Below are 27700 nucleotides of genomic sequence, written 5' to 3' on the forward strand. Positions count from 1 at the left end.
AAGAGGGCATGTCACCTCTAACCTGTTGACATTCAACCAAAATGGACCATCTGGTGGTGGGGTGTCGAATACCGATCGGTTATAATAACACTTTATCATAAAGTTTACTTCCAATCATCTCCGGATTTCACTGGACCATCTCGTGGTGGGGTGTCGAATACCGATCGGCTGTAATAACACTTTATAATAAAGTTTACTTCCAATTATCTCCAGATTTCACCTCGTACCTGGACATTATGTCATGGGCTCATATCATGTTCCTGGGAAATACTGATAATGATAATGCACTTCATCAGCAGTTTTTCAATAGCAGACAGATTCCGACAAGTTGACCTGACGTTTCATAAAACATGAGGGGACATAGCGTATAGTGGTGAGCTTCGTGGCTGATTTGAATCACAGAACTGATTTCTGTGAAATATAATGACATCATCCGAATTAAGACTTACAACGACGAAAAAATGCGTGAAATTTTTACGTTCCATAGATTCGATTAATATATTAGTATTATTATTGATTACAATAACGGCCCCCGCTTGTTCTTATGATACCCAAAGTGACTCTAGGAGTGGAATGATCACGGTAAGTGGGTGGTCCCATGTGTTATTCAGGTTTAGGGCTGAGCCAGCGGACGAGATGACTCCTCAGAAGAATAACGAATTACACCTTCATCCCGTGCCACGTCGTTATGGAGTCGCCATGCGTATAATTTCAGTTGCGTATAAAATCTCTATTACGTGACATCGGATTTTATTGTTTCCGTGGTTTTGGACATATCGTAACATACGGCACACGAAATCATTGTAACCCAGATATATTTGAACATTGTACACATAGCATTTGCATCATAATGGAATTATTTTAAGGTGCAAACGAATTCGATGGCCCACCACTGGGAGGGCCATTCGAGCTCGGACCATCGAAACTAGGTGGAGCGTCTCCTTCTGGTCCAGTGTCGCTTGGAGGCGGTGCGTATGCAGCATATTCAGCGTATTCGTAGTCACTTGAGCCATCACCCGTCTGACAGTTCACTCCTGAAAGAGATAGCAACTACATGAGACGTCTTTGTGATTAGTAAGAAAAATGAATTCATGCATGCGTATTGCGTATATACCATGTAAGGTTTGCGCGTGAACTTGAAGCTCCTCAATTGTCGCGTGATTGTCATGTTCTTCCAACCTAGGGTCCAAGCAGGGGTGATCTGAACATATTCAATGCGATTTATCACAACGTGCGAATGTCAGTGATATAATAAAGGCTGGGCAAAAGCACCTGATATATTAGATTCCAAAAAATTACATCGAAACTACAATTCCCGTTGAGAATATAACTTTTAGTGAAAAGAGGCATAATTTCAGTATTCGAAATAATCCGCTCCACCTGCTCGACTCGAATCATTACTCAACTCGGATTCATTCAAGTATACTCAAATCAACATGCCCAACCTTAGGTGCAATACGTCTGCATATGTCAACAACTGCATACAAGTTGCACATTATAACAATATTGCTGGTATGCGATTATATAAACTCTGCAGCGAGATACTTTCGAGGAGTTGCAATTTGCAAGGTATTTTTCAAGCGGTCACGAAAGTAGTTGTCTAAACCCGGGGTCGGCAACCCTCGGCACGCGTGCCATTTGCGGCACGCGAGATGATTTTATTGGCACGCAAAATGATTTGACGCACGCGACATATCAAAACCACGGTTTTGCAAGAAGTGAAACGGAAGTGAAACCGTTCGGAAGCTTTAGGGCAGCCTGCGGGAGCACCACTAGTATATGAACCGGCATTTTCGCGCTGGGCATTTTCACGCTCGGAGACACGACCTAGACATAACATGCGACTCTATGCGGTGTGTGCACCATCATTGGCGGCGGTAATGAATAAAATAACCGCCGCATATTGACCAAAACGTTCGACATTGATATGTCCACTGTCCAGGTGACGAATAGTTAATGCGCCCCGCAGCTTGAGCCCAACGTATCAAATGAGACCTGCCGATGAAAACAATGAGCCCTGAGTCGAAATGCGAATTGAGAATCGTGTTCGTCTCGCGAAAGGAGTTATTCTTTTAGTTTCGTCTGATACTTGTATAAACGATTCCAATATATCTGGAACAACGACCTCGACCGCTTTAACGCGAACTTTTGAGCTTTGCCGACAAATCTAGTGCCGGACCAACCCTAAAGTGACATCAAACTAACTTGTAGGGGGGGGGCACATTTTTCATCATCAGTCCATATCACCGTAAAAGCACTGATGTGCATGTCACTTGTTGACTATGGTACCGAATATGATGTGCTTGGAAACGACCAAAGCAACCAATAAATGATGCAAATAATACGTACATTAGCCGTCTAAAATTAGGGTTGCCATATTTTGGAATCGGAAAAGGAGGACGCTTTTTCAAAATTTTGAAACCCAGAATTCCGGAGAAAAATCTTGAGAAAATGGGGTGAATTTATCTCACGTCGTGGTCGGTTGACTAAAATGAAAAAAAAGGTCAACTTTCTCGCTCAGCGCCCAAAATACAGTTTTTTTTCTTTCACGTTTACAGGTGGTTGACTAAAAAATGAAAAAAAAGGTCATTTTTCCGGCTCAGCTCCCGAAATACCCGCCGGAGCTTTACTTCGGTGCTGATTTACGGTATCTCACTCCAATTTGACAGTAAATTTGACAAAAAACCTCAAAAAAGAGGACAAAGTCTCAAAAAGGAGTACATTTGGGCGTCCTCGGAGGACATTTTCAAAAACCTGAAAAAGGAGGACAAATCCTCCTAAAGGAGGACGTATGGTAACTCTACAGAAAATGCTTTGCTTAGGTCTAGTGAAGTAGCGAACAAAAGTCATACGCTTTCCGACTTCATATTTTAAGATGTATACTGGCGTAACCGATGCCGTTGCGAGCTGCAATTAAGCGGTTGGTGGTATTCCTTGCTTGAAACGCTATATATGGCATAATTAAAAAAAATTGGCACGCGAGTTGGTAATATTTTGACATTTTGGCACGGTGCATGCAAGAGGTTGCCGATCCCTGGTCTAAACCATCAGTTGAGTGTCGAAGTCGATAGGTGATTCTTGAGCACCTGTAATGCGTTGCTTGGCCGCTTCATTCCACCAGTTCTTTAGTGCACTTTCGTTATAGAGATTGCTCATGATCTTATTGATTACTCCACCTGGAACGACATGCAGAAGTGGAATCGACTGTAACTATAGGGTCTACAGTTGAAGTCAAAGTGACAACATAGCCCGTCAATTATTAGATGCACATAGCATTCAGGCGAATGCAACCCGGATTTTGTTTGACTTTTGAGTCACTGTGTAGCAGATCTGCGGTAATCGAGATTTCTAAAGGGAATCTGGGTAATATTCCCGAGCCTCGACGCGGAGATTGGCGCTTCGGCGCCCAATGCGGCCATGCAACTGAGCCCCGGGCCGCTGGCGGTAGTCTCCCGGGAAGCGAGTTATCTTTTTTACGGAGCAGAATCCCTGCCCAGCGCTCTGAATGTCCGATGGAAGAAATTCAATCAAGCATGGATAAGAAGCGGAAGTAATGAGCAGCCCTTCGTATTAATCAATACCCAAGAAGCAATGCTCCCTCTAATTTTTGACGCATCTGCCCAGACTCGCCAACTCACAGCACAGATCCTTGGACAACAGCGCGTAACGACTGAAAAAAGGTCATCACTTCGGATTTTCTGTGCGCAGAGACCTTGTCAGCACTGCGCATTTGCACACGTGTGCAGCTTGGAGGGAACATTGCCAAGAAGTAACTTTCGGATTCAAAAGATGGGTGAATGGTAACCCATGTGCTACAGCCTATGCATTGCATTGCAATGGTACATTGGCACAGTGCTGCACATGCTGATAAGCGGATATCTATACCCGCAAAGATCCTTTGAACGTATATCGGCACCATCGTGTAAATAAACGTTACGGTTACGAATTGCGGAGTCATTTCAGCTTTTACTGCAAAAGAACAAATATCGAACGCGGTTTTTCGTGCTCAACGACAGTTCCTTTTTTAATCCTCACTTGATGGAGGTTGATACTCGCATACTGTCTTTATGATGTCATAGACCGCATTTCTCTGGCGAGCAAACGACGTTCGACGCACGACAGGAAATTCATCATCTCCAAGTTCTTGCAAAGAATGAGGATTGAGACAACAGAAATTTAGCAGTCGAACTATATTCAGATAGACAAGACATACTTGACAGTATTCTATCGAATGTGGGATCCGTTAGCATCTTGAACACTTTGTATGCTGGAAACATATAAAGTTTGCGATATGTGTTTCAGGCCTATACTTCGCACAGACTACCTGGATCAAATGTCTTTCCAAAGGTAATGGCGACCGAACTTAGCTCTTGCATGAGTGGAGATTTAGTCTGCAGCTTGTGGACAATGCTGTCACGCGTACAAATTGCATTCTTGCACGCCGAAAACTTGGTCAGTGCTGTTGTTATATCGAAGGTGCCTTTTTCAGTGACCGCCGCATAGTCGTCGAATGTTGATCTCACGTTACTTTCGATTAAGGAACACTTTGAATACGATTAAAATCTTATTAGTAATGACGTCATCGAAATGCATCATTTTCCATCGTAATTATGTGACATTAAAGCAAATGGCGTTTGAGATGGTGAAGACTATTGTTAGTCTAATTGGTGGCCCCCTAACTGGTAACTACTATTCAGCCCTCAAGATTACCGGACCCTGATCTGACTTATCAACCTCCCCTATCGACACTTGGGTCATTCATTTTCATCACAGCTATGGCAAGTTATTATAAGAAGGTGTCTTAATCAGCCAGTAGTAAAATTTGTCAGCAATTTTGAACAGTTACGAATTCAGTTAACGTTATAACGAGAATATTGAATGATTAAACTCACCTCAGGATGGTCGTAATCCACATCAGTAGGAACGCTCTGTAAAGGGCGAATTTTAGACCACTGTACAATAATTAATTTCGGTATAAAATAAAGTTTAACGAACCTTGATTGCATAACCTTCGGCAACATATTTCCGGGAGCTCTATGCAGTGGCGGCTCGTGACAATATCGGGTGGTGGGGCAAGGGCTGCAAGCGACTTTTTATCAAGATGACGTCACAATGGCGTTTTCCAACGTAAACAAGTAACTTAATGATGGTACGGTAACATGAATTTCCCGGCAACAGTGATTTTAACGTATGTGCCACGAGAGGTCCGCTGGTGAGCTGTGACTTGAAGTGTGGTAACTGCGTAAACGGCGTACTGAACAAAGATTCAACACGGTTCATGTTCGCATTAGACCTGACTAATTATCTGCAGAAATGGAAATGACTATAACTCGAGAGATAGCGTAAGCCTAATTGGAAAGGTCAACGAATTCGGACAGATACGCAATTGTTATCTCATAGATTGGGCCTGTCCTATTGAATCCAAAACATCATTGTAAAGGACTAAGAATAGCAGCCTCGGAAATTTGGTCTCGGTACAGCATAAGAGATTTTGGCCTTGAAACTGGAGACTGTAACACGACACATGCGTTTTTATTACTGTCTTATAGGTCTGCTGCGAAATCGCCTTTGAAAAATATATTACCGAATAAATACGTGGATGAAAGCCTTAAACTTGGTACACTGTTACATGACATTATCGAGAAGTGGCCTCATGGCCCTTTTCGGTATGGTACAGTGTCAAAATTAATGCGAACAGACCAACACCGAATTTTGCGTAAAATTTACTGAGGAATAGGCTGATCAAGTGACGAGGGGTTGTACGCAAATGGCTTGAAGGCCACAATTTCACGGTGAAATTGACATTGGAGAATATACGATCAAAGTAAATATTTGAATGCAAACTGAGAATGATATCATCATCTCACTTAACGTTACCGCAGATACATCGGCTTTTGCGTGAAATCCGCAATGTGTTGTAGGCTAAAGTGTCAGATCGGAGCACATCTTTACCATACTCGACCTTGATAACGAAATTACTGCCCTAATCATTGAGTGTCAACCTTGAGACTTGGCACAGCGTTCGATACTAAAATCAAGACATACCGTGCAAAAGCTTATGACGGATCTAGGTAAGGAGCATCGTTAAAATCAATAGAGACCAATACCGGCTTTGCGTATAATCTGTTAGCGATAAATGACGAGTCAGCTCTCACTCGAATTAGGAAACGAAATTACCACTAACACAGTTCAGTGACAAACTTAAAACTTGGTACAGCGTTCGATACTAACATTAAGACTTACCGTGCCAAATGTCATAACCGATCTCAGTATTGAACACCGTCAAAACCAATGGATACCAATACCGGCTTTTGAGTAAAATCTGTTTGCGATACATGACGGATCAGCACACACTCAACTTCGGAAACGGAATTACTACCCTAAACTTTAAGTAGAAACCCTGAAACTTGGGGCAGTGTTAAATACCACCATCACGACATGACATAACAAGTTTCAAGAGTTTTCATGGTGTGAAACCCCATTAAAATCGACCTATACCAACAAAGGTCGACTAAACGCATATGACCAGGCCGTGTTATTTTTGGCATATGCCAAAACTGCCAAAAATAACTTATTTTTGGCATTTTTCGATTTTTATTTTTGGCAGTTTTGGCATCGTCCTCTAAATAGATAGTTTCAGCCTCGAATTAGTCACAAAAACGCTTTATTTGGGCTAGTTTGTCAAAAGACACCACAAAATGTGCAGCATCCACGTATAATCAGTGCCAACAAACAATAAGAGAAGAAAAAACCTAATGATTTCATTGGTTAATTATATCAAACGAGACCACAAAATGTGCAGTATCCATCGGAATCGGTGCCAATAAGCAAAAAAAAGAAAGAAAAGCCAAACAAACACGCTCAACAGCTGATTGTCACAGCTGTTGAATAGACTTAAATCGTTTGCACTGTAGTAGTGCTTCCAAACTCAGGTCAGCTAAGTTTCTCCTAAATTCATTTCTCGCCTAGCGAATCTGGGGAATATCGACTTCAACAGTAGCCGCTGAGGGAAAGAATGTAGCCAGTCATCCACAAAAGGTTTTCAGAGCTTCAAAATCTTTGGAGGGCCGAACCGGCTTCCACGCATCATGAAAAGAGATCACTTCGCCAGTGCCATCGATCTCATCGCGGAAATAATTTTCTTCCTGATCCTTTTCCAGGAGTTTCCTGTATTGTCTCTCAACACATTCTATTTAGTAGCCCGACTATCATTTCTCCTTCAGTCTACCGATATATTTTCGGAGAACATTTTTTCACTTCAGGTGGCTTTATTACCAACTCGCATGGAAGAGTCCTGGGAAGGTTAGCTTGTTTAAGAACATTGTCGCAACAAGACTGTCTGGCAAAACGAGACTATGCAACTCAGAAATAGCCAGACAGTTTGTTGCGTCACAATGTTCAACTCGATCACAATGCAAAAATCGTGGTTGATTTTGGGAGTTCCAGTTCCATGAGCAGAATATAATTTATATTTTAATAATCAGTACTGCGGCAGCTTCTCATTGATACCCGTTTTATCAAATTTAGCGCTCGACAAGCCGGTCAAAAATGGTCGTAAAATTGCCTTTGGACAAATGGAAAGTATGACGTAAACCAAATGCAGTCAGCCGTTCAATCTCGCTGTGCCCACACCATTTAGGACACCATGCTTTCACCCCTAATGGGTGGGCTGGACCCAGATTAAGAAACCTGCCTTTCACAAACGCTCTTCTTGCTTGTAACGCGGTCTTGTTAACACAACACCATGAACGAAATACACTATTTGGCAGGCCGTGTTATTTTTGGCATATGCCAAAAATTGCTTATTTTTGGCATTTTCAAATTTTTATTTTTGGCAGTTTTGGCATCTGGCTCCTGAAATGCCAAAATTAACACGGCCTGCATATGACGGTAACAGAGTTCAGCTATAGATACGATTGTTACATCACACCTTAAGGGCACAGAGCTATCGTGCCCCGGTTGCTCGGTAATTTTATGAATAGGAGAGAGTAAATCACCGTTTCTTTATTATGCGCGGTTTTGAGAGAATAGACAGTGAAAGCTTGTTATGAGCGCTACCGGGGCAAGCCCCGGCTAGGCATTCGCACAGCGAAAACACAGAAGAGAATTTGATTTTCGCATAGACTTCGCTATATATGGGCATTTACAAGCGAAAGGACAAGAAGTATACGATTTTCGCTGTGATTTCGGTTTATATAGATAGGTGTGCGTCTATAAATGGTAAAGAATTGTTATTGAACAGAATTTTAGGTGGGGCAATGCCCCAGTTGCCCTATAGGACGAGCCGCCACTGGCTCTATGTGAATAAATGTCACAAATAATTAGGGCAATGTAGAAACATAGTTAACGTTGCGAATAGGATACTGACCGGTACTGCTCGCGATCTGTCCATGCCCTGAGAACAAAATTCACGTCTTGTAAAGTAATATTATATGAGTCTATGAATATCGATTTAGAGTACATTAATATGGGCTTATTCGTCACAAATTTGCGGGATCAGCAAAAATATTTTAGCATACAAAGTGGCGCACGGGTAAAAATAATAACCTTGAAACGACCAAATTAAAATTCAAAATTTAGGAGGCTGTGTGATGCTGAATCAACAAAATTACGTGGATTTATCCAATATGCTTTTAAATTGACCTGTGACTTACCTCAACTTGGAATTGCGCGACATATATTAGAACGCATACGGTTTTTATATGTATTCTACTCATCGTTATTATTGAATATGCTGTAAAACAGGTCTTTTGGGTTTTTCACAAACCTTACAAACGTCAAATCAAAAATCTGTCTCACGCTCCTAATGCACCCAGTGTTCCTACCCCTGGCGCTATATTTTAGTCATGCAAATCACATATTGCTACATGAGACAAATATGAATATGTCCCGATCAGATCGAGAAGTGGACTTGGTGATGGTTTCCGCTTTGTTGAATGTGAAAAGGAGGTACGGATGCTGTCTTGTTATTCTTGCCGGTACAGCTAACTTGTAAGAAAAAGGAGAGGCGTTATACATTTATAGATATTAGTCAGCGATATGTATCCCTGATATTAGTACAATGACCGGTCAATTAATGGAACACTCAAATCGTAAGGGTAGGCCTAAAAATATATTTGTTATGTGTTGTCAAAAACCGTCTACACTAGTGCTTTGTGCGGAGCATGGACCGGAGCCGGATTGGATATCCGGCCGGAATCTTTATGGATAAGCATGACTTTTATAACTATATAACTACTAACCAACCACACGTAAGTAACCTCCAAGCCAGTGTGAACATAAACGAGGCATATTTATCAATTCACGGAACCTCCGTGCCGAGTAGGGCCGGATTTCTGGCCGGACTTTTTCATTTTTGACCGGACCGGATTGGAGCCGGATCAGTACTTTTCCTGATACGGCCGGAGCCGGTCCAGAGAATTGAATAACCGGATCGGAGCCAGACCAGAGAATTTGTCGATCCGCTCCGCACTACTAGCGCTAGGTCGCTAGCGACCCCAAACGGTGCAAACACTCAGGAGCGCTAAGGCGCAATGGAGGCACCGAAGAAAGATGATGTTGTAATAGGCATATGCCAATAGTTGATGCCAATAAACTTTTGCACAAGATGATGAAATCTCCCCCTTTTCCGTTGTGCTTCGCGCGAAATATGCCAACTATGCGGAAATTGTCAAGTTTATGTATTGTATCAGTTTCACTGTGGTCACTGCCCCGAAAATTTCAAGGTATCAAAAGTGCATAAGTACAACACACGCACGTCCAAGCCACCCAACTGCCCTGTGGTCAACGTAAAAGTGCAGTGTGGAACCGGCAATTTACAACATAGCTACGTTGTAAATTGCTATGGTGGAACAGTATCATCATCATCATCATTGGTTTATTAGCAAGTTTATCAGTTCAATACACCACAAAAGAATGCGATACAATGAAAAGACAGGAAGATGTCGAAGCGCCGGCTATCCGACAGTCTTTGAGCATGTCCAATCCATGTCGGAATACAAGCAATTTCTACTGAATGAATACCAGTCGCGCCTCAAGTTTACCGGACCACGACCTGACCATAGCCTTTGTAAAAGCTATGACCTGACATATCGATATCTCCTTCCGTCACATGCCACCTTCTTTTGGCGAATGTCCTTTTGTATTATCATCATTACTTTTCATTCAGTGTGCATACCTCATTTTTACATCGGTTAGGCCAGGTGGGTGTCTAATTTCAAAGACTACTCCAAGTCGTTTTGACTTTTCACTGTATCGCAGTCTTGTGGTGCATTGAAATGAATGAAATTGTTAAAAATGCATTAGATTTATTTTAAACTATCATTAGCAAAATGTTTCCACGAATGTAGTCGTGGTAGAGTAGAGTTTATTGTTCATATTTTTTATCCATTCAAAAATACCACACGATTTCGATACAATGAAAAGATATAAAGGTGGCGAAAGGGCTTGGAGTAGGCCAGAAAATAAGGACAATGTAAGTTATTTCCTGCAATACTGGATTTATTGTTTTGCCTCCTGGGGGCAGCCGTAAGTTTCTGATTTAATCTTTTTCACCAGTCAAGCGTGAAGTAGCCAGCAAGACACGTCGCCGATAGCAAGTTGTCAATGATCTGATGCCATGCAATGGAAGTTCTGCAACAGGTTATTGCGGTGTTACTATCAGTAAGTTTCGTGAACTCCGCATCAAATACTTCACTACCGTGTACTGCATTACTGGTCGGCCAATATCAATGTCCTCCGCCGACAATCGACCCAAAAACACAAGAACCAATCGGTTGTTTGCCCAACGGAACTGCGAAGCAAGAATGTTTCCCCTTGAAGGGAATTCAGTGTGACGGGAGAATATTTAACGGATCTCAAGGATTCAGTAAGGATATTAACTGCAGATATACAAATGGATATTATTATACCACCGCGGTTGGACTGTCAGTGTTTCTTGGGTGGCTGGGAGTGGATAGGTTTTATTTAGGCTATCCAGCTCTCGGATTGTTGAAGCTGTGCTCGTTTGGAGTGTTCGGAATCGGGGCGTTTTTCGATTTCATGCTCATTGCTCTGCAAGTAGTGATTCCCGCAGACGGTTCGAATTATATTATTGATTTCTACGGTCCCAGAATTAACCATATGTCAATTAATAACGAAACATATTATGTGCCGCAAGTCGAGTAGGCGATATCTGTACGCTTGATCAGTTGAGATGACGTGATCCAGTATTTTATAGAGAAGAACTGGGTGGAAATATTCTACCAAAATGAAGTATCAGTAGAGCATAAGGATGATTTATTTGTTTCTTCGACGAAAAAGGAAAACGGCCTGTTTGTCATATTGAGTAGAATTATGTTGTTTTTCCTGCATCTGAACTTATTCATGCATTGATGTTATTCTGTAGGCCTAGGCTGGTCTATAATACCCATTGCAATACCTGGAATGTTATAAACACTTGGTAAATCCTTGATTTTGCGTCGGATAAATTTTCATAATTTATTTTCGTTTGCTATGTAAGATTTGTCACTACTCCTGATATCTCTTCTGGCTTATGCCGCTGTAAATCACTGTGATACCGTTTTTGTTCTTATTTGATCCGTTGAATAGATTGCATTATTTTTACTTGAAGTTATGGGCCTCCAATTGCAAGTAACGATGGCTAAAAAGCTGTCAGTCTGAGAAAAAAATATTATGGTACCAAGATCTCCACATTGTGCACACCGAATCTCCTTCAAACGTCATGTCATTTGAGTGCGAATTGTACCCGACTTTGTTGGTTGATTGCTTTGACATTTGGTGAACTACCAAGAATTTTCCTTTTCAGCCTAATATTATTGAAGAGATTGAGAATATGTGCCGACTGTATCTTATATTGTGCTTGGGTTGTATTGAACTGATTTAATTCAATCTTGTCTAATATAAATAACTGAGTTTAGACGGTGTTTCTAGTGTAAAGTGTATTTTTCTTGTTTGAATATTGTCGCAAGATATCTCGAGATTACTGTTTTCATTTTGATACGAGAAAAACGCAATGACGCTTGACATTATATTTTCTTGAATATTCTCAAGCTCGGTAATTAAGTATTTGTTTAGCAACCAAATATGACGTCGGCTGAGAGCATTTGCTACACGTTGGTCAATGTCCCATCAGTTACCGACTCGGAGCCATCAAATGAAACGCAATTGAAAAGTGATATTGAGCATGGAGACTTGAGAACCAAGACTGAAGCTTTAAAGCGTGTTATACTGATGACGTTGAACGGAGAAAAATTGCATGGTAAGATGAGGAAGATGTTGCTCAGTCTCACAGTTGTCCTTGTGCCTTTGTAGTGGCTTCTAGGAGCAGGTGTTGGTGTCATAATATTTTTGAATAAATAATTCTGACAAGGACTGCGTTAGTTACAATACTGCTAGTTTCAGCAACTTTCCATTTTCTAGTTCACAGCCTTCAGATTGAACAATTATAATTATTGTTATTATATTCATTTTCTCTGGGCCACTAGGTAGGCTAAACACTGTGCCATTTCTGCTCGAGTCCTGCTTACAGCAACATACTGCTAGTTTGATATGAATGTATCCATCTTACCTTACCAATGTTTTTTCTCAGTGTCAGGTGCCTGCTTAGCTATCTGTGGCTGAAATTTATTTTGCGATGACACATAATAATATAAACCACGGTTCCCAATCTGGACTGCAGCATCCCTTGCGCGAGCTAGTGACCTCGAATGTGTCACTAGCTACCAACTAGCCGATTGGGGGGGGGGGGGGTGCTGAGAGTAAAGGAGGCGTCATGAAATTTACAAAAGTTGTTCAGGGAAATTTGTAAATATATATCTTTATCTGGGCACCAAATCATCCCCACATATGTTTATATGTACGCAACATTGAGCTTTCTAACCAATCCATTAAAGAACAGATTAATTATTCAACAACCTTTATTGAACTCGAGTTAAGATTAATTAAGATTCTAACGTGTGTACGACATGGATGATGAAGTTCTATGCATATATCTCACCAAAACAAAGTATGGTGAATGGTGATTTGGAAGGGAAATTGCCTTGTATGTTTTTTATCGCTGATTGCGCCAGTTAAAGAATTTGTACAAACATGAACATTGAACCATTATGATTTGAACCACCCGCACATATTGAAGATTCTTCACATTGCTATTGTTCATTTATGAACTATTTCAGGATTGTTAATGACGATTATCAAGTATTTGCTGCCCTCTGACGATCACACAATCAAGAAGCTGCTGCTCATCTTTTGGGAAATATGGCCCAAGACCGATCAGGACGGCAAACTCAGACCGGAAATGATTCTTGTCTGCGATGCGTACAGAAAGGTAGTCGTAAGATAGTCTCGTCGTTCATCTCGTTACATATAAATTGTTTCACAGGATCTGCAACATCCCAATGAATTCATCCGGGGCTCCACGCTTCGGTTTCTCTGCAAGTTGAGGCAAGCCGAATTGCTGGAACCGCTGATGCCTGCCATCCGAGCTTGTTTGGATCACAGGCACAGTTACGTGAGAAGAAATGCCGTTCTCGCTATCTACACCATTTATCGGCAAGTTTATTTTTTCGTCACTTGTTCTTGATCTTTTTCTAATTTGACATTTTCTGTTTTTAGGCTAGTAGATGCTAGTTTTCTCCTTACCCGGCATGTTTAATTGCACTGGAACCCTCTTACCGAAACAATGCCTTCGATCTTCATAGGGTTTAATTAACATAATATATGCTCAAATACAGCTTGTAAGACTACAGTCATTGCAGCTTATCAAAAGTTGATGGCGCAATCGCAATCATATCACAGATTCAATGAAAACTAATTTGGCAAAGTATGACATAATGATGTCATTTTTAAAAGGACGCTCAACCAATTCAGGTGCACACAAAAAGTCTTTGAGTTGAATAAATTATAGTGCAATGAATTATTAAGGCAATATTGAAGTCAAGTATTGCCAGTCAACTATTGAAGTATCTAATCTTAGCATAATAGGTGTATCTCATTGTTGTGTTGTTGTCTCGTGATGTTTTGTGTAACATAGAGAACTGGGAAACGATAACTATTAGCGAGAAATTCAGGATAAGAGTACCGATAGATTCACTTTTCCACTGTTTGGCTGGGGCCTACGATAGCTTATATCATAACTCGGTTTGGCTGTTATTGTTTAAAATCGGTTACTCGAGCTGAGATGCGATGTGGTATTGGTCATCTCATCATTGAACTTCTGTCAACGTTTATGCCGTCATCTGCTACCTGCTGTTGAAAATTTCCATTGTCCTTCAGGAAATTTGAGAACCTTATTCCTGACGCTCCGGAACTGATTCACGAGTTTCTGGAGGGCGAGAAGGACGCCTCTTGCAAGAGGAATGCTTTTATGATGCTCATCCACGCGGATCAAGAAAGAGCTTTGGATTATCTGAGCACCTGCATTGATCAGGTATGGAAATTTTCCTATTTATGTCATTGTTTCAAGTAGGATAATAATGTTGAACTCGATGTCTTGCTAATGTAGGCCCATTGCATTACTATGTGTTCTTGCTTAGTTGGCTGTTTTTATTATGCCAGTATGTAACTAAAGAAGTCAGCAAATTTTGTGACTACTATGTGTACTGTGTATTGCAGTAGATAACAGATACGCTTCTAATTGTGTTTGAGTAAAAATAGTATAATGAGTTTGAAACAAAACCGCTTTTACCACATACCATTACCAGTGTTTCTCCGTATGAATCAATGTGCAGTAGGTAGCCTTGAGATTTTCACAACTTCTCGCAGTACATCGCAAACCATTCACAGTATTGAGTTGACTACACAATAATTCAAAAGATCAACAACGCAACAGTTATTCATCAGTTGCCTTCATATGCACAGCATTCAAATGGTTTTCATGGAGTAGAAATGTTTTTGAAGAATAATATCAAGCTTAGACCTGTAGCTTTCACACGCCCATTTCAAGGTGAAGACACAATATGTCAATACATTCATGGTATCAGTAGCAGGCTACTGTCAGACCAAATACTGTAAGAAAGTAGCAACAGTATGCTTTGCGCTGCAAGATAGCTAATAAATCCCCCGCTATTGATGGTCTAAGAGTATAAGCTAATAACACCAATAACACTAAGATCTGCAATGATGAAGATCCATTACCAAACATCACAAACTCCCACGTACTTCGAAAGTTTGACACGTTCGGGCAGCGTCCAATTATGAAGAGCCATAATTAAGGAAAGAAACATATCTCACAATATAAGGATACTTCAGGTTCAGATATATAAATAGTGTAGCTAAAACATGTTTCACGGGATGGCTAATCAAAGGTAGGCAACTGCCCGACTGTTTACATAACATTTTCAAAGCAAATATTTGACGGCAATTTTCCGACTTGGGTGTCAGTCGCTTGCGAAAGAAACTGGGCAGTGGCACAGCTGGTGTTGCGTCCGTGAACATTCTACCGACAAATAATGGACATCTTTAAAAGTCTGTGATACTGTGATTTGAAATCATGATTGACGATTCGGAACTGAAATAGGTGACTATAAAACAACTTTCCCTGGCATGATAACAAGAATATGAAGATCTTGCCCTCTGTTTTATTGATATTTTGTTTACTCCGCATAACAAAAGCCGTAGTTAGCCCTTTAAAAAAACGGGCACCACGGATGGCGTTCTCGCTGTTCTGCTACATGTCATGGACGCCTGGTTCTTGTTTTGATGAACAGCTGATATTTTTCTGTTAGTCAAAAAATTAATAGTTTGATGGAAATTGAATACGTCAGCAACTAGTTGAGAATTGAAAAGAACATTGTATAGTAATAATCGTGTCTCCAGATATGATGTCACCAGCATGAAATTTGTAATAATCTGGGTGAAATTTCATTTTAATATGAATATAGTGTACTATTAAATTGTATATGTAAGTTCTGTGCTCCCAATAAGCTCATTTTTGACTGCTGATCATGATATTTTCGTTCTTTTCTGGCGCACCTCGAGCTTGTTCATTTTCAACGCAGGTGAACTCGTTCAACGATATTTTGCAACTTGTCATCGTGGAGCTGGTCTACAAAGTGTGCCACGCAAACCCGAACGAACGCGCACGCTTCATTCGTTGCATCTACAATCTGCTGCAATCCACAAGCCCCGCCGTTCGATATGAAGCCGCCGGTACTTTGGTCACCCTGTCCAACGCGCCTACCGCTGTAAAGTAAGCGAAACTTCATCCGGCCATATTTTAGTGAACAACCAAAGTGTCTTCTTGTAATCACTAGGCAGTTTTTGGTTATACGACAATTGATCATGTGACGCAGTGTAAAACGATATTTGATTATGCGACACTTAAGCATGTGACCTTGTAACCTTAAAAGTAACACTCCAAAATCAACCTTGACTTGATCAGTACCCCCAGCCTTTGAATTACATGGTCAAGTGTCACATCTTCATATATATCCATTAGGGTGGTTCAAAAATAACCTTTTTTCCTGAATCTTGCAGGTTACTTGATTAAATCGTTAGGTTGCCTTAAAAAACGACGCACACCAAATTTGAAATCATTCCAACCAATATTCGCGGATTTCGTAGAGTTTGAAAATTTTGAATTTGCCTAATAATGCAAAAAAAAAATTTTTTCAAATTTTTCTGCCAACCCCATGAAATTGTTGCGCTTTCTTCGAAAACGATGCAAAACAAATTTGACTCAATTCGAAGCCGTAGAAGTGGAGTTATTTCAGTTTTTCTTTGATAATTCTGGGATTATCCTTGATTGGTGGATCATCTCAGAATTATCATCAAAAAACTTGAATAACTCCGCTTCTGCAGCTTGGAATTGAGTCAAATTTGTTTTCCATCGTTTTTGAAGACAGCGCAACAATTTCATAAGGTTGGAAGGAAAATTTGAAAAAATTTTTTTTTTGCATTTTTAGGCAAATTCAAAATTTTCAAACTCTACGAAATCCGCGAATATTGGTTGGAATGAATTCAAATTTGGTGTGCGTCGTTTTTTAAGGCAACCTAACGATTTAATCAAGTAACCTGCAAGATTCAGGAAAAAAGGTTATTTTTGAACCACCCTAATATCCATGGACTTGAGTACTGGTCAGTAACAATGTGCTCTTGCTTTTTTTGAGTATTCGAGTAGTTTCTGCCTATTCGCATGACCTCATCGTACTTTGACAGCCGCTGTACATAATATCCTAATGATTGTCTGTAGAAAAATTCAATTAATGATATTACCTGACTCTAAAATGAAATTACAAGCAAAACTGACACGTTGCACATGCGAACAGTCATGTTGAATATCTCTCACTCTCTCTCATCAGAGCCGCTGCGCAATGCTACATTGAGTTGATCGTGAAGGAGGCCGACAACAATGTGAAGCTCATCGTCCTGGACAGGCTTATCGATCTCCGAGACCACCCGACTCAAGAGAAAGTGCTTCAGGTGGGATTGAGCTCTGGTGCGATACGTGTTGTGCAGTTTTTTATGCTTTTGCTACGTACCTGTTCAGGGACTCGTTATGGATATTTTGAGAGCGTTGTCGTCTCCCGATTTGGAAGTTCGCGAAAAGACTTTGAACCTGGCATTGGATCTGATGTCTTCTCGGAACGTCGAAGATTTAGTGAAATTCTTCGAGAAGGAGGTAAGATGTTTGTTGATATATAAAGGTTGTTTTTAAATTAGGCCTTGGTATACAAAGGGTATTTACAATGATTGTAGGGTAGCCCTGGCAAGTGGAATCAACTGGGACGCGTTATTGTTTTTGTCTGGTATAGTTCAAACCTTGTTTTTTGCAATCGTTTCATTGCGAAATTATGTGGTATGTGACTGCAATTGTCACTGAATAGTTTCCTATATTGGTTTTATTTTTAATCTAGATTGCGCTTAAACGATAAACTTAGATTATAAGCACTTAACAGGCTTGGAATTAACGGCATTTCTGGGTTCGTTTCTACATCCTATGTCTCACTTTTAGTCCGCGCATCAGCATTCAAAAGTGTAGGGGTTCATTTTCTAAATTCCAGACTAATTTTCGCTAACTAGTCAGAATGGGGTCCCGAGGGATTGTCAAAGTTCGTGCTAGAGGCATTAAAGTGGAACATATCCGTGTTATTCGCATGAACTTCGTACAGGATACTATGATATGATAGGAAATTACATGGAGTCACACTGCAGTATCCTTGAACTCTAATTAGTGTAGTAAGCAGTTCCGGTATTTAGTTGTATAGCCGTTTTCTTTTGATCGCGTATGATTTTGTTGTAATCTTACAGATTTCAAAATCGTCAAGCGCCCAGGGTCACGACGACACCGACAAGTACCGCCAACTGCTGGTGCGGTCCATGCATCAGTGCACCATCAAATTTCCTGACACATCAGCCGTTGTCATCCCGGTGGTAGGCTTCAACGTTAGGTCACGCGTGTGCTGATGTGCGGCACAACGTTTTAAATTTCTTGTTGTAGTTGATGGAGTTTTTGAGCGATTCTAACGAGCTGGCTGCCACGGACGTGCTGATTTTCGTGCGCGAGGCGATCCAACGTTACGCAGAGCACAAGCCGCTGATTCTGAATAAGCTGCTGGAAATCTTCTCCTCTGTCAAAAACCTGGAGTAAGAGCTCGGCTTTGTTTAGTTTGCGCAACAGTATTCAGTTTTTAGACGAAACTAGGCCTAGAATACTTAGCTCTACGCATGTGACTTCGAAACCCCCAAATTAACCCAGACCTAAACCCTAAATCTAACATCACTCATCATGACGTCATTCCAATGTGGATGATGTGGAAAGTTTAAATATGTACCTATCACCAAGAAAATGATGCAAAATAAGGAAGGCGATATACAATATAACACATAATAAAGATTATTGTTATTATCGAAACTGTGATTCTCCTCAATTACCGTAATTTTCCATGTATAGTCCGCAAAATTTTCAAGATTTTTTGCCCCAAAATCGGGGGGGTGCGTATTATGCATGGGAACAACACGCTTGAAAAAAATCTCCCTCGATAAAAAACTTGAAATCACACCTTTCTGCATGTTTGTTTCCAATCGCGCATCACTTTCAGCCGTCGTTCTCAGTGATTCGTATTATCAGTGTAACAGGCTATCAATTAGCAAAAAGCGTGTTGCCAATTAACAGGAGTCATCACAGCACGCAATCTCCTGCTGAATTGGTTTGCCGTTTGCACACGAGCGAAATCAGGTCATTCACGCGCGCGCGGCAATCCTTGCTAATTCATTGACAGGCCACGTGCGCAAAATATTAAAATATAATCGCTTGCGTAATCAGTCGCACCTCCAACGGGCGTGGTGTGCACGGCATAACCGTTGGCCTGAGCAATCGCATCTGACCTCCTGCGCAAGATGTCGTGCGCCGGCTTTGCAGGCTTTGGCTGCTATCTACTATCGTATAGAGGCGATACCGTTACTTGTATAATGATTAGCAATCGTATATGTAATAGGCCTTGTGCGCAAGACGTCGTGTCGCTGGCCCGAACTATCGCGTCGCCAGCCTCGCAGGCTTTGGCTGCTCTCTACTATCGTTTAGAGACAATGCCTTTAATTGCATAATGACTAGCGATGGTTATGTCATGATTGTCATGATTGTTCGACAGTGACATCGCAAAACAGAACACCATCGTGTACTAAAACACAGCTATTCATGTACTGCAAATACAGGGTGCGTATTATACATGGGTACAGGCTTTTTCCCAGAATTCGGATGCCATTTTAAGGGTGCGTATTATACATGGGGGCGTACTATACTTGTAAAATTACGGTATGTAATTCTTTGCGGAAAAAATATGTATGTATTGCCTTTCACTGCTCGACTTGGCTTATGTATGACAATTAATACTTGATTCGGATTTGAGTATACGAATCATTGTGCGCAGCCCCACCCTTAACCCAACCCCATCTTTGACCCACATGTTCGAGGGTCACATACTGACCCCCTTTGTTTGCTTCAGGATAATGCGTGGAGTCGTGTGGATTCTCGGCGAGTATTGCGAGGACGTGGAAGGCATCTTGCGTTTCATGGACCAGGTGCGGAAATGCGTCGGCGAGCTTCCCATCGTGGAGAACGAGCTGAAACTCGCAGCTGGGGAGGAGCCCGAGGAGAAGCAGGATGATAAACCGGTCAAGGTAGGTTTTCCTGGGGCTGGCTGTTAATATCTCGTTAAATTTGGATTAAATTTCAAATTTTATTAATTTCTCTGCGAATGTGTTCCGCTATTATAAATGCTTCTCTTTTGTTGTCTTTATTTAATCTGGTGGTGACCTTGCTGAGATTTTAGATGCGATAAAATGTTACGGTATTGCTCAGCCTACAGGGGTTCACAAACCACTTGGGGTTTGCAGAGTTGTTGAAGGGTTTCGTGACAGACCATTGTTGAAACTTCAACAATAAACTATAAAACTACATTGTCCTATATTTATTAGATCTTTCCTAATCTTTTCGACTGGATTTACCTTGGGATGAAGCGTTGACTTGTTTTGGTCACCATGCAGCTCTAGCTAGTTCCCCACTCCGCCAGTCTCTATGTCAAAGAGGTGCCATTGACGGTAGTGAGGACCCATTTTTCAGTCATCAACCGCCCAAGTTATCACTCCGAATTTTGTGTAAGTGCAATAGATTTTAGGGGTCACTAACCACCTAAAAATATTTAGGGGGATCAATCTGAACGTGTAAGAACCCGTGTAACCCAACGGGCGCGATATCTGGTGTTATATTTTCCTGTAGCAGAATTGGACATTCAGAAAATTTTCAGCTTTACAAGATTAGGTTATAATTCAAATGATAACTACATACAGTACACAGTTTCATCCAAAATACATTAGGATTACCAAATTTGCAAACAGTTGGAAATTGAATTGAATTCCAAATTAGAAGAAATACCATGTAATGTAAGTTCAGTTCATACCACGTCAGGGTTCATTCTCGTAAGCATTAAGACAGCAAATGTCTTCACAGCACGTTTTATAGTGTACAGTTCTAGGTTATCTAGGTTGGATCTGGCCTATAACAGTACACAAGCCAATACTCTCTACAGAAGGCCAACACCAAGCAGAAAGTCACGGAGATGGGAACCTACGCCACGCAGTCCGCGCTCAGCGTGGCGGTCAAGCCGAAATCGCGCGACGAGCTCCGGCCCGCCCTGCTCAAGTTTTTCATGGACGGCAACTTCACGCTGTCGTCGTCGCTGGCGACCGCTCTCACCAAGCTCGCTCTTAAGTTCCGGAAAGTGTGTAACGATCCCAGGAAACAGAACGTGAGTCTTCCCCGAATTTCGGAATCGGCGAGCGCTGGATTGAGCTGTGTGTTTGTTTTATCTCAGACGCTGTCAGTAACTCCTGAAAGTGTTTATACTTTTTGGAGTACTCGAATAGGTTATACCAGCTAGCGCAACTTGCTAGACTGGTTGTACTTTAGACTACTTCCACTTGTACTTGAACAGTTCTTTGGACAAAACAAGTTGCAAGGGTTAGAATTTTGAATTCTCGAAACTAGTTTCGAGATGAGATTTTTTTAAACCGCTTCTCGATCAGATTTTTTGGCAAACTACCTACTTTTTACAGTCTTGATTTTGAAAAATCGAAAGTAGTTTGTAGATGAGTTTATATCAGTTTTTCAAGTGCAAACGTCTTAAAAACAACTTGAAATAGCCCCTGTATCGGGGTAACAAAGAGTTGAAGGGGCGATGACTGCTTCCAACTCCACTTGACATTTTTTCAGGTAAAACTACTTTTTCTTAAAAGTATAGTGTGGTCTTGAAATAAAGTTGGTGCGACTTTTACAGTGAAATTGTCGTAAAAACCGCATGAAATAGATCGTTTATATCTGTAATAAAATTTATATTTGAATATTGCGCACGTCTTGCGATTTCGGAAGCAGTCTCCGATAAACAGCAAAAAGTATGCGGTCGTTCGACCGAATGCATTTTGAAACTACGTTAGACTTGTCTTAGAAATTGCTACTTCTGGAATTATAAATGAGTAGAAATTTATGGCGTTACTTTCTACTTAGGTAGCAGCATGGACTGCTTTGAAAGCCTCTGTGTTGTGGAGTCGCGGCTAAATTTTAGCAGTTTTGATAATTTCCAAAATTCTTTCCACAGTCCTTCACGGCGCAGTGCATGTTGATCATGTCTAGCGTTCTGCATTTGGGGAGGTCCGGTCTGCCGTCCACTCCCATCACCGACGATGACGACGCGAGAATTTCCCTGTGTTTGAAGGTAAGCAAAACTCGTGAACTAATCAAGACTGGTGTTGCGAACATGCCATTTGACTTGCGGGGGGTACTTATCATACCTTTTGTTGTCTGCTTCCGCTCGAAGCAGTTTTGTAGAATCTCGAATTATGTACAAATTCAGGGCGTTACTTCTATTTAGTGGCAATGCTGATTATTTTGACAACATCTTGTTATCAGAATGGCGGTGACCAGCAAGTTTCGTATCCATTAAAGTCACATCCGTTTATAATTGCGATGCCGCAACGCTCTTAGCGCTGTGGTTGATTCGAGCTTTGCCCTACAGGTGTTGTCCGACTGCCTGCCTCTGATGAACGAGATATTCAGCGAGAAGTGCCGGCAGTCTCTGTCCGGGCTGCTGGACATCCGTTCGTCTGAAGAGAGTCAAAAGCAGAAGAGCGTGGAGAAGAATCGTTCCGCTCTCAATACCGTACAGGTGAGATGTTGCTGGAAATTGTAAATATATGGATTTTTCTGTGTTGTATAAACTGAATTTGCGGAGTTGAAATTGTTATTTGTGCACAATATGATGATTTTGTACTCGTGTGCCATCAGTGATTTGTGTTCAAAATAGTGAGTTACAATTAACGAAAGATAACACAAAAAAACAAGCGATAAAAATGAACCGCTGTGTGTCGGTAAACGAATTATATAATTATGTCAGATGAAGCGCAGACAAGTATTCATCTCTGTGAACTATCCTTATGGGTTGCGGTATATCGACTCAATACTGAGTAACACGATATTAAAGCACCAATTCTCTTCTTTTGTAGGCCGATGACCCGATCAAGTTCTTGCAACTTCTTGAAAAGTCCGAGTCCGGCACCATCGAGGACCAGTTCGAATTGAGCCTGAGCGCCGCCGTGGGCATGTCGTCACAGAAAAAAGAAGCCAAGGACCCCCTGTCGTCCAAGTTGAACAAGGTAGCTGGGAATGCGACGCCCGCGAATCGCGAGATATGCTGATTTACTTGGGTGTTCTTCAGGTCACTCAGCTGACAGGATTCTCTGACCCAGTGTACGCCGAGGCGTACGTCCACATCAACCAATACGATATCGTCCTCGACGTGCTGGTCGTGAACCAGACCACAGACACCCTGCAGAACTGCACTCTGGAACTCGCCACCTTGGGTGAGTCTACTTGTGAATGTGGTTTGTCGCCAGTGTTATCAGGTCACAGCGAAATGTACTTGGCTAGGTTACAACGGGATGCACCAGCAGGGAGGTCTGTGGACATAAGCTATGAGCATGTAACATCGTAGCATGCGACATTTGATCATCTTGGTTAAATTTCTGGTTTCGTGTAGAATTTGGATTATGTTAGGGTTATATATTTACATGGGTCAATCTCTGGGTTATGAAGTCGCCTGCTCAATAGCGGTGTTCAAAAATGACTTTTTTTCTCAAATTGTACTGGCTACTTGATAAAATTGTTAGGTTACCTAATTTAAGCCTACACATCAAATTTGGTTCAATTCCAGCGAGTAGCCGCTTTGCTACAGGAGAAGAAAATTTCTATTTATTATATAAAAATAAATTTGAAAAAATTTCGGAATTTTCTGTTCACTCCATGAAAGTGTTATTAGGTTGTCTGCAGAAACGATGTTCACCAAATTTGGTCCAATTCCAAACAGTGGAAGCGGAGTTATTGCCGTCGAAAAATTTGGATTATCAATAAAATAGTATTTACGGTGACCAACTCATTGAATATTTATTATAAGTGTGCCCACCGTAAATACTATATTATTCACGCGTGCATGCTGGAATATGAATATATTCCTTGTATTTTTACAGGCGATCTCAAACTGGTCGAAAAGCCCAGCCCGCTGACGCTCGCTCCGCATGATTTCGCGAACATAAAGGCAAGCGTTAAAGTGAGTGCCTCGCCGCGTATGATTTTGCCGCGGTATGGTTCTAACGTTGCTCCTTGTGTCCAGGTAACGTCGACGGAGAACGGCATTATCTTTGGAAATATCGTTTACGACGTGTCGGGCGCGGCCAGCGATAGAAACTGCGTCGTGCTGAATGATATACATATCGACGTGATGGATTATATTACTCCGGGCCACTGCTCGGATACTGACTTTAGGTGAGCAAAAAATGCTTGCTGGCCTCTTTTGGGGGTCAGAGTTGGACAGCTAGAAATATTTCAGCTTTTCCAAATTAGATTAGAATTATAGCTACACAAAACCCCAAATTAAATTTAAAATGCGATCATAAAAGTTTACTAGTTCGCAAAATTTGTAAATTTGTCGCGAACGCGAACCTCTGAAATGTGGAGGTTTGCATACCAGGCACGAAAGTTCGCAGTAGCCGTGCCTGTCAGCCGTTTGGATCAAATTTTTTGGCTTTTCAGGAAAATGTGGGCCGACCTGGAATGGGAGAACAAGGTTTCCGTCAACACGAACATCACAGAATTGAATGATTTTCTTCAGCACATCATATCCGTCACAAACATGAGATGCGTTTCGCCCGAGAAGGTGCCGTATATTCGAATTCATTGTAGCCTCATTTACATAAGATGCCGAGTCTATACGAACCCAATGTGCCGGAAACAATACGTTTTGAACTTCAGTTTATTATTATTTTCATCACTCGCAAGTATTAAGTAAAAAGTATTCTCTTGCAGACCTAGTTAAGCCTTAAAAACTGAAAACTGTTTGGTAGAATTATTGTTATATCGTAATTACTGCAGTTGCTGAGTCAAAACAACCTGTAGCAGTAAGAATAGCTAACCAATATAGTGGCCTTAGCCGGAATGGCTTCTGAACTTAGAGATTCCTTCAATCCACCGATACTACTCAAAACATGAGGTGTATTTCAAACGTTGGCGGTAGTCTAGCCATTTCGAAAGATTTGATTCCTTTTATACTTGACATTACGATAGAATGACGTCAGATCATGTGTTGTGGAATTTATATTATTTCATTTATATTTATTATGATGCCATATTCTTATAATTGATATTATGTCGCGATATGTAGCACAAGGTATTCGTATGTATTTCTATGTCAGAGAAATGAAGTGATAACCTAAGACCACGTCAAGGTGCCAGAACACCCGGACTACTTCAGTAATGCATGTCGGCCCCCTGTGTTTTTCCTTCATGCGACAAGGTATCGCTATATGTTTATCATTATTTGCTAACAGGTTCTCGGGGGAGATTGCGGGTTCCTATCGGCAAACCTGTTCGCAAAGTCAATTTTCGGGGAGTGTGCTCTAGCTAACGTGAGCATCGAGAAACCTGCGGATAAAGGACCAAACTTCCCCGTTCAAGGGACAATACGTATTCGGGCGAAATGTCAAGTAAGATATCGGTGCTCCAGTGCATTCTCGTAAGCTTCTCAGAATGGTGTGTGTTTGTATACACAAAATTCGGTTCATTTCGGGCTATACAGTTCTCCAGTGGCATTTACGGGAAAACCAGTAATTAGAATCGAAATTTTGAGCATATAAACATTTCACAAATCCATCAGATTTTTAATTATAATTGAGTTACTGAATTCACAAAAACTTGGAAATTGAATTCAATGTCCAATAAGGAAGGAATTCAACAAAAATCGAGTTCATTTCATCTTGAATTGTAATTCTTTCTCGTAAGCTTACGAGAATGGCAAATGCATGTACATCAGTACATGTACACCAAACTCTGCTAGTTTCACACTGCAGTTCTGCAACATTTTCTGGAAAACCTGAATTAAGATAAGAATTAAGAATGTAGCATAGAAACGTTTCGTGAATAAGATTACCAGCATTTCACTCTAATTGATTAGACAACTAGAATTCTCTAGTCTATGTCTTGCTGTTATCGCGTGTTTGTTTTAACATTGTCCCTTTTTTTCCAGGGCATGGCACTGAGTCTGGGTGATAAAATGAACATGTCGCAAAAGAGAACTAAAAAATAACGCAAGGCCCCCCGGAGTGTGCGATGCAATAGAAACTTTCTAGCTTTGAAAACTGGGTGCGGCACCCGCGCTTCGTCGGTCCACGGAACTCCTATGCCCAGATTATAACTTTACGAATTAGAGACTATTTCCATATCCTTATCTACGGATTGCTAGTACTGTTTTCGCGAATGGTGTCGGTATCGGCCCGATCGTACCGGCCGACGGGAGCCTTTTTCACGCGCGCGAACTGGCTTGTGTTTCGATATCAGAGGGAGATTTTGTGCCTCGCGAGACGGGCTGGGCTAAATCGAAAACCTGAGTATTTTTATTCTGAATCGAGTAATTAGCGTTCGAGTATCACTCATTATGACGTTATAACAGTATGAAAGATGTGGAAAAGTTGGGATATGTACCTCTTAACGCTACCACAGAGAATAGGATGCAAGTTATAGTACGTGCGTGGCTTTGTACTACATGTTTCGTATGTGGTGATGCGACCAATCGAAGTGTCAAGGTTTCCACTGTGGAAAATTTATGGAAACTTTAAATTTAGTTGATATATTAACTCTTAGTGGAACGATTGGCGTAATGTCAGTATTCGAAAGAATCATCTCTTGAATCATTAGGATGAACACTCGATTCATTGCGCCCAGCTTTACCCGTGACTCGCCCAACTCCGCCCTTGAAATTCGAACGACTATGCGTGACAAATAGCGATTTTAAATGCGCAAATTTCCTCTGCACTGAATCGCTGATGAATCCAAGGACTATGCCGCATCGGAAATTCAATCAAACTAAGGCGAATGGTGACTGAAATCTTGAAATGACTGCAAAGTGGAATTATTGTCAGCTTGCGAGAGGCTCTTGTGAATATTTCGATGCGTAAATCGTTTTCCGTTTTTCCTTCGGTCATCGGTGGCTCTGCGCAGAGCAGACAGGCATCGTGTAAGGTTTTGAGGTTGGTGGAAGTTGTGCATTAGATACGTTTATATGTGAAATACTATTGAATACAGAAGTTGAACGCGTCCGCTGCAGGGTATGAAGGGAATTTGGGTTTCTCGCTGGAATACTGTTGCTTGTGCGTGAAAGCAAACTGTAATTTTATGTGTATTCGTCCTTTTTTAAAGCTGGTATGCGTTTGTCAGTTTTCGTTCTGCGAATTGGGGATTTGACCGCGTGCTTGTATGTATGTATATCTTTGTGAATTATGTGCCAATTGGTATTATAGTAACAATTTTAGGCGGTCAATTTGCGTCTTCTGGCCCACGCGATAACCCTGCGTCTGCTAGCTGAAGCTCGTCAGCGGCGGTCGTGTGTCGAATGATGCGCGAGGCTGTGAATCTGATATATATTTATCCGTCTTATAGGAAGAATTGTCAGACATCGAAAACTATGAATACTCGTGATTTTGTAGAGTTGGTTATGAGGCGTTATATAGTCAGCATAGTGTTGAAGGCATGTTGAAGCTCGTGAGAGCGACGACCCTGGTGCAAAGTTTGTTCCAAAGGCAGACCTGCAGCTACATAAAATTTAATACAGCTTATTAATAACAACGCAAGATTGCGATACAATGAAAAGAAGGGGTGTAGAAA

At 41.3% G+C, this 27700-nt stretch overlaps 3 protein-coding genes across 3 annotated transcripts; 2 read left to right on the top strand and 1 right to left on the bottom strand.

Moving 5' to 3' along the window:
* Positions 1–798: 798 nt before the first annotated feature.
* Positions 799–8831, bottom strand: LOC145444444 (uncharacterized). The gene is made up of 11 exons (XM_080322429.1): positions 8655–8831; positions 8369–8395; positions 4996–5034; positions 4893–4928; positions 4325–4544; positions 4214–4267; positions 4036–4143; positions 3886–3969; positions 3087–3176; positions 1115–1201; positions 799–1034 (listed from the first exon to the last, which is right to left on the bottom strand). The coding sequence occupies exons 1-11, from the start codon at positions 8715–8717 to the stop codon at positions 862–864; spliced, it is 981 nt and encodes a 326-aa protein (XP_080178555.1). The 5' UTR covers positions 8718–8831; the 3' UTR covers positions 799–861.
* Positions 8832–10543: 1712 nt separating this feature from the next.
* Positions 10544–12051, top strand: LOC145445142 (TM2 domain-containing protein 1-like). The gene has a single exon (XM_080323279.1). The coding sequence runs from the start codon at positions 10624–10626 to the stop codon at positions 11164–11166; it is 543 nt and encodes a 180-aa protein (XP_080179405.1). The 5' UTR covers positions 10544–10623; the 3' UTR covers positions 11167–12051.
* Positions 12052–12064: 13 nt separating this feature from the next.
* Positions 12065–27505, top strand: LOC145445143 (coatomer subunit beta-like). The gene is made up of 20 exons (XM_080323280.1): positions 12065–12259; positions 13176–13327; positions 13382–13551; positions 14275–14428; positions 15999–16189; positions 17301–17421; positions 17489–17620; positions 18250–18372; positions 18440–18585; positions 19944–20118; positions 21027–21245; positions 22092–22208; positions 22509–22658; positions 22996–23145; positions 23208–23352; positions 24016–24095; positions 24159–24310; positions 24578–24701; positions 25372–25527; positions 26067–27505. The coding sequence occupies exons 1-20, from the start codon at positions 12085–12087 to the stop codon at positions 26124–26126; spliced, it is 2892 nt and encodes a 963-aa protein (XP_080179406.1). The 5' UTR covers positions 12065–12084; the 3' UTR covers positions 26127–27505.
* Positions 27506–27700: the final 195 nt, after the last annotated feature.

This window comes from Botryllus schlosseri, chromosome 8 (genome assembly GCF_051294905.1).
Source record: "Botryllus schlosseri isolate E-star chromosome 8, Bs_hap1, whole genome shotgun sequence".
Lineage (NCBI taxonomy): Eukaryota > Metazoa > Chordata > Ascidiacea > Stolidobranchia > Styelidae > Botryllus > Botryllus schlosseri.